At 43.7% G+C, this 7,558-nt stretch overlaps 1 protein-coding gene and 1 pseudogene across 4 annotated transcripts in view; one reads left to right on the top strand and one right to left on the bottom strand.

Annotated features, from left to right (window-relative positions):
- Nucleotides 1–4,604, bottom strand: part of RBM39 (RNA binding motif protein 39) — a 44,085-nt gene extending 39,481 nt beyond the window's left edge. For 3 of the 4 annotated variants that reach the window (XM_011929131.1, XM_011929132.1, XM_011929133.1), the window contains exons 1-3: nucleotides 4,212–4,604; nucleotides 3,204–3,267; nucleotides 1,392–1,441 (exon numbers count right to left, since the gene is read on the bottom strand). In XM_011929131.1, the coding sequence (XP_011784521.1) occupies nucleotides 1,392–1,441; nucleotides 3,204–3,254 (101 nt within the window). In that variant the 5' untranslated portion in view covers nucleotides 3,255–3,267; nucleotides 4,212–4,604. The remainder of the gene's footprint in view (nucleotides 1–1,391; nucleotides 1,442–3,203; nucleotides 3,268–4,211) is intronic. The other variant, XM_011929130.1, reaches the window with a different exon arrangement.
- Nucleotides 4,485–7,558, top strand: part of LOC105502611 — a 13,742-nt pseudogene continuing 10,668 nt past the window's right edge.

Genomic DNA, 7,558 nt, shown 5'->3' with positions numbered 1-7,558 from the left:
TGCCCCACTGCACTCCAGCCCGGGCACTAGAGCGAAACTATGTCTTTTTTAAAAAAAAAAAAAAAGGCTCACGCCTGTAATTCCAACACTTTGGGAGGCCGAAGTGGGCGGATCAAGAGATCAGGAGATCGAGACCATCCTGGCTAACACAGTGAAATTCAGTCTCTACTAAAAATACAAAAAAATTAGCCAGGCGTGGTGGTGGGCGCCTGTAGTCCCAGCTACTCGGGAGGCTGAGGTAGGAGAACGGCATGAACCCGGGAGGCAGAGCTTGCAGTGAGCTGAGATCGCGGGGGGAAAAAAAAGGCCAAGCGCAGTGGCTCACGCTCGTGTAATCGCAACACTTTGGGAGGCTACAGAGGGAGGATCATGAGGTCAGCAGATCGAGACCACCCTGGCTAACATGGTGAAACCCCATCTCTACTAAAAATACAAAAAAAATTAGCCGGGCATGATGGCGTGCACCTGTAGTCCCAGCTAATGAGAGGCTGAGGCAGGGGAATCGCTTGAATCCGGGGGGCAGTGGTTGCAGTGAGCAGAGATCACACCACTGCACTCCATCCAGCCTGGGTGACACAGCGAGACTCCATGTCAAAAGAAAAAAAAAAAAAATTCAAAGAATCACTTGAACCCAGGAGGCAGATGTTGCAGTGAGCCCAAACTGTGCCACTGTACTCCAGCCTGGGCTACAGAGCAAGAATTCGTCTCAAAAGAAAAAAAAAAAAGCGGATCTCATCATATCTGTTACTTAAAACTTTTCATACACTGTTTTCTGTACTATAGTAGAGTTCTACAGAGTCACTCATCTTATCCAAATAAAGTATACAGATATATTCATAATTTCCAAAAACCCCACCCTGTTAAGTCTGGAGTTTGAAAGGCCTAAGATAACGAAAGCTACCTTAAGAAGTACTTAAGTATTCTGTTGCATCACTTCCAAAAGGGCCTTTGAGCAGCAAGGTGCAGAAATAACTCACAGCTTTGACTCCTTTGGCAATTTAGGGCAAATAATACTTTCCATGGCCTAATTATCACCTAATTTAACTCTCCCTTGTAAGATCAATAGATATAATAGTTTTATCAGTAAGATAATCAAATATTAAACCAAAGTTAACAAATTTAAAACAAGACAACCTCTACTACAGAACTTGTCACCAGATTGTCATGATGGACTTGGAGGGGAAGGTATCTGAAACTACATTCTGAAATCTAAGCAAAAATCCACAGTTCCTCCAAGAGTTTACCCCAAAAGACAAAGAACCAATTCTCTAAAAGCAGCAAAAAAAAGTTTCAGAAGAGAACTTTGTAACTTCAGCCACAGGAACACAACTTAAGGTCTAAAACCACAAAAAAGTTCACCACCCTCCCCCAGGCCCCTTCTTAAAACTTACTTTTTGCTACGCTCTTCATGGCCGTTGGCACTGCTCAACTTGTTCTCATCCTAAGCAGGGTTGATAGAAGAACATCATGAGGACGAAGTGGTAACATTTCAAGTTGTCAAAGGGTAAAGGGAATAGGAATAAGAAAATACAAAACAATTTTAAAACTAATTATTTATTTAAAGTTTAACATGGAAGGCTATAAAAAAATTTAGATGGGTATGTGTTTAACCACTTTGTTGCTTACAGTTAAGTCATCAAGATACAAAAATTAAAAAATCTTTCCATATTAACATGTTAAATTTTACTTTCTTATATAGTTTAGGTATTAAGTTATCCAGATTTACAATGTTGAAGTGGTTAAATATAATTTCCATAAAACATGAAGTCCTGTTTTGAGTTTTATTCCATGTGCTACGGTCCCTTTGGTCAGTACCATGGCTCTATTTCTGCCTAAGCCCCAAGTGGCCATGCTAGCAGCCAGCCACTATCGATTTCCTGTGACCGATGCCATTCCTGAGATCTTCGCCCATTTCCGTTGGAGGGTTGGGACTGTAAGAGCTTGATGCCACCTCTGTCACACATCTCGCCCTGAAGCAAACAGGGATTCACACTGCTTTAGTAATGTTGACTCCCAAGAACCCAAGAAAGTCAATTAATAATCCACCAAGTCCAGCCTAAACATTTCCTACTTCCATACCTGTTTACATGGACTTACATCCATGTTAAAAAACTAAGACACAAGAATCTTAACATTAAAACAGAAAGTAGCTCTTCAAGAGTCTAGGCATTATAAAATTACATACACTATTTAAATCTATCAAGAATTCATCCAAATTGGTACCACATGGTCGTGCTATACAATCCAAAACAAATGTATTATTTTTAAAAGGTTTAGCAAAATGTTTAAAGTTTGATTACATCAGCTATAGGAGTAAAGTGCTAACTTACAAAGCTTACAGTTTGTGACACCAGTCATAATGCATGCATACTGCTATTTTCACCACCAACTGGTGAAACAATGAAAACACAGTTTACTTTTACTGCGATACCGAAATGAGTCAAAGACTATATTAGCCAAAATAATTCCTTTGTTTTTAGTGTGAAATACTATATGGCAGGGCCTAGTTAAAAATATAACAATATGGAGAACAGTAAAACAGTTATCAAGTGACTCTAAGCTGTGATACTGCCTCTTGTATTTTTTTTTTTTAATTTCTATTCAGGGATCCAAGAATTTTAGTAATTATTAACTGAGTAGCAGATTGCCACTGGACTGTTTAAGATTTACTATCACCAGTCTTACATAGATACATAAATTTTAAAATCTCACCCATTTCTTCTTATAAGACTATTAGAAGATTTAACTTGCCACAGACTGGTTATGCTTTTTTATTCTTGGACCCCTGCTTTTTCCCAAACCACTACATTCACCTTTTTGCTATACCAAACTGGAGCTGGTAATTCTTAGTTGAGTCATTTTACCTAGGGGACCACGGTACAGCGATAAGTCACTCAATTACTACCTTATGATTGACAGTTCACACTGGAATCAAAGGTGAATTCATGGGAGTAGAGGTGAGATATCGTTAGGCAAGTCTACAAAGAGAGATAGATGGGCATTTATTCATCACGCTGAAGTGAAACTACTGCACAATATTATTACATCAATAGCATATATTTACTTTTGTAAGTTACACGTAATGCATCTCTGATAAGATAAATCAAGAGGGCTCCGGGGAGGTTAGTTTACATTTCAGCAGTAGTTTCGTGAATAATGCTAAATTAAGAAATTATAAACCTCACCGACATGTTTTTTCTCACCTTCTTGTAAGGAGCCTCAAGCATTGCTTCAATATCAATATCGTCTGCCATTTTCTCTAAACGCCTAGGAAAAGAACAAGACGATTCGGTGAGTAAACATTTTTATTTGTCTTTTCTTTTTTTTTGATATGGAGTTTCGCTCTAGTTGCCCAGGCTGAAGTGCAGTGGCGCGATCTCGGCTCACTGCAAGCTCCGCCTCCCGGGTTCAAACGATCCTACCTCACCTCCCGAATAGCTGGGATTACAGGCGCCTGCCACCACACCTGGCTAATTTTTGTATTTTTAATAGAGACGGGGTTTCACCATGTTGATGAGGTTGGTCTCGAACTCCTGACCTCAAGTGATCCGCCTGCCTCTACCTCCCAAAGTGCTGGCATTACAGGCGTGAGCCACCGCGGCCAGCCTGGTAAATGCTTTTCAAATCGACTGAATTTTCTCAGCCGACACACTGGAAAACTTAAGAAAAACCTCCAAAAGCCCTACAATGAATGACTAAAGTGACACGCACTTTAACCAGGTTTGGCTTATGTAAGTAAATTCAAAACGCCTCTTACACCAAAGACACGAAAATGAAGACTTCAATGTCCCATATTTAAAACCCTGCTATCAACTCCAAAAACAGAAACTGGGAGACCCGAACGAGAACGCCTCTTTCCGCGCAAAAACCCACGCTGCCATTTTAGGGGCAAAGGGAAACTCCCTCCCTTGGGAGGGGTTATGAGCCAAGGCAGCATTCAACTGGCGCCATGTTGGGAGGTCGCGGCGGGCCCAGGCCTCGAAGGAGACAGGTCACCATTCTACCGCGGCCTCTCAGAGGTCCCTGCCACCCCAAGAATCCAGACTCTACCCGACCGGAAAATAAGGGCGCGGTCACTGAAACAAGGCCGATTTCTCGAAAACCACCCATCACCCCGGTCGCTAAAGACCGCCGAGGGCGCCCCTCAGCCCAAAAGGGAGCCAAACCTCGAGAAAGCTGGGATAATACGCGGCTCCGCAACGCCCCTATACCTGCTCCGGCTTTCGGACGCCTGTGGTGCTCGTCTTCGGGAAGAGACTTCCGCTGCTGCTGCTGCCGCCGCCGCCGCCGCTTCTGTTGCTACTGTTAAGCCCCTAGGCCCAGGCCGCGGAACCGCCCAGCCCGAATATCGGGCTCCGAGGACGGCTAGGCCCGAGCGAATCTAAAAAAAACAATGGAATTAGAGAAGCCCACGCGGGAGAGCAGGACGGCGGCTTCGGCAGTTCAGGATCCACCCCTGCGACAGTGACGGCAAGCTCCCCGAAATGGCGGCCGCTGCTTCCCTGTATTCACATTCACCAGCACACATACACACACACAAACACACGGGGCCTCACAGAGCCCTCAGCACGGGCTCTCGCGAGAAGCTGCCCCAAGCAGCAAATCGGAGAGGCCGAAGTATCGCGAGATCTAAGTAGGGCTCCAGCGACTGTAGCCCAATCTCGCGCAATGATTGCGCCATAGACATTCCCATCCCCCATTCAGAGAGGCGCCTTTCACTCCCACTTCGCGTAAGCACCTAAATCTCGCGGTTCTCTAGGGCAAAGACAGTTGGTAGGCTACCTGTCAATCTTTCAGAGAACTCCTCGCTGAGTGGAGCTCCGCGGTCGCCTCCACCTCGTGGCGCCTCTTCACCGCCATCTGAAGATTCCCCCAGTACAGCCGACCGCCCCCGCTCCGGCCTCCTGAATGGCTGTCAAGGTCGCCATAAGGCAATTTAGTCGTTATGGGGATAGATTAAAACGGCGATCTTCAGATTATCCGCTGAGGGTGGAGACGAAGTTGAAAAGTGTATCAGAAGGCCCTAAGAGACCTTTAGGGGTGGGGGGGAGGGGGAGAGAATAAAAATAGGTTTCCTAGTCATTTGGAGCCAATGGCGCGGTCTGCACTGTCGATCTTTGAAACAACCTTGGAAATAGTGGAGGAAAGCAAAGAAAAGGTGGAGAAGATAAACTCTGCTTCCCTTGGCATGGGATCAGCTTTGTGCCCCGAATTTAATCACCTCTTGTGTCAGGGTTGCTACCGTTCCTTCAAAAAAGTTCCCCTTCCTGAATATTACTGAAGAATTTGGGGGGAAAAAAAGACACCCCACTAAAAAAAGTCCCCCTACCCCCTGGGACCTGGCTCCTCTCCCCTGAAGTCTTCCAGATGCCTGGTAATTAGAGCATGAATTAGCCACTGTTCTTTGGTCAGTACTGTGAGAGGTTTCTTCCTAGATGGTGGAAAAAAATGGGAAAGAACTCCTCAAAGCAAAAAATCTTAGCGTCTAATCTTAACAGTCTAATGATTGAGGGCAGAAAAGATTCGAAATGAGACGCCTTGATTTAGTGTAGCTAGCTGCTTCAATACTGTGTGACCTTGGACAAGCAAATTAACCTCTCAGAGCAGATTTTTCATTTCCTGATTGAAAAGAGCACATACTTAGTAGCTAGTCTAAGCTACTTGAGCCTGAGGAAGGCAGGTAATGCTCACTACTGAATTTTTAGAGGTTAGCAGGGCATGTCTGGCCAAGTGGACCCTAAGTAAATTGATGAATGAAGGCTCAGTAGGGCTCTAGTGAAGATTAAACGTTATAACGTCTGTAAAACGCCTGGCAAATATTTAATCTTCAAAAGAGCTAACTTCTTGCTAAACAAAATTATTTAGAGAAATATAGATGTTAAGTGGTTTTGCCTCTCAGGTTGACTTTACACACGGGTTAGGGTTTATCTTAGAGGATTATTAATAACAGTTATTTCGTAGTTAGAATACTTTCTTAATCCTTTTCCTGAAAATTCAGATCCTCTTTTTATTTTATTTCTGACAGAGTCTCGCTCTGGAGGCTGGGCGGAGTGGCTTATGCCTCTAATCCCAGCACTGTGGGAGGCCGGCGGGAGTGGACCGCCTGAGGTCAGGAGTTCAAGACCAGCCTGACCAACATGGCGAAACCCTGTCTCTACTAAAAATTTAAAAACTAGCCAGGCATGGTGGCAGGCGCCTGCAATCCCAGCTACTCGGGAGGCTGAGGCAGGAGAATCGCTTGAACCTGGGAGGCGGAGATTGTAGTGAGCTGAGATCATGCCATTGCACTCTAGCCTGGGTGACAGATCAAGACTCCATCTCAAAAAAAGAAAAAACCATCACAGAAAATTGAAGCATAATATGTCAGAAAAAAAGCAAGCTAACCTCTGCTGTCTCTTCCTGCCCCCCGGTAATTCCAGTATTATGACTTCTTGTTGTGCAAAATGAAAGCATGAAGGTGACACTTGGTTTTTCTCGTTTGTTTAGGAACATGACATGACAGAATTTGACCTTAATCTCTAGACTTCTTGTTTGGAAAGAGAAAGGATTTAAGCTCTAAGTCACTTGATGATTTAAGATCCATCAAATAGTTTTCTGCTCAAGGACCATCAGAGGCAATATGGCAACTTAGCAGATCATCAAAAAACACTGTTTGGAGAAATCAAGTTTCTGAAATGAGTATTTTTTATGTTTAAAAGGAAATATCCCCAGGCATGGCGGCTCATGACCTCTAATCCTAGCACTTTGGGAGGTCAAGGCAGGAGGATTGCTTGAGTCCAGGAGTTTGAGACCAGCCTGGGCAATATAGCAAGACCTTGTCTCTACAAAAAAATTTAAAAATTAGCCAGACATGATGATGCATGTCTGTAGTTCCAACTACTCAGGAGGCTGAGATGACAGGATAGCTTGAGCCCAGGAGTTCAAGAGTGCAGTCAGCTAAATCATGTGCCACTTCACCTGAGCCTGGGCAACAGAGCAAGATCCTATCTCTTAATACAAAAGAAAATATCATGAACATAATATGCTTTTCATTCACTTTACAAAACTTCACTAACTCTGGTTCATGAACTTTCTATGTAAATGAATTTCCCTTTCATCATTTTGCTCTCAAAGGATAGAGGAATAGAGCCTGAAATAGAGCCAAAAAGGTAATGAATATACTTAGAGAATTAAACTGAAAACTAAATGCATTTTACCAATGTGGATTTTTAATTATTAAGGATACATTTTAAATGTATGTTTATCAGATACATGTGGTTTTGTTTTGGTTTTGTCCCCAAAAATCTACAGCAAGTAGAATTGTTTGGTTTTTTGAGACAGGGTCTCACGCTGTCCCACAGACTGAAGTGCAGTGGCATCATCATAGCTTACTGTAACCTTGCAGTCCTGGGCTCAAGCAATCCTCCCAGCTGAGCCTCCCAAGTAGCTAGAAATACAGGTGCACATCACCATGCCCAGCTAAATTTAAAAAAAAAAATTGGGCCGGGCGCGGTGGCTCAAGCCTGTAATCCCAGCACTTTGGGAGGCCGAGACGGGCGGATCACGAGGTCAGGTGATC

This window comes from Colobus angolensis, unplaced genomic scaffold, assembly GCF_000951035.1.
Source record: "Colobus angolensis palliatus isolate OR3802 unplaced genomic scaffold, Cang.pa_1.0 Scaffold8, whole genome shotgun sequence".
NCBI lineage: Eukaryota > Metazoa > Chordata > Mammalia > Primates > Cercopithecidae > Colobus > Colobus angolensis.
This window is presented reverse-complemented; position numbering and strand designations above follow the sequence as displayed.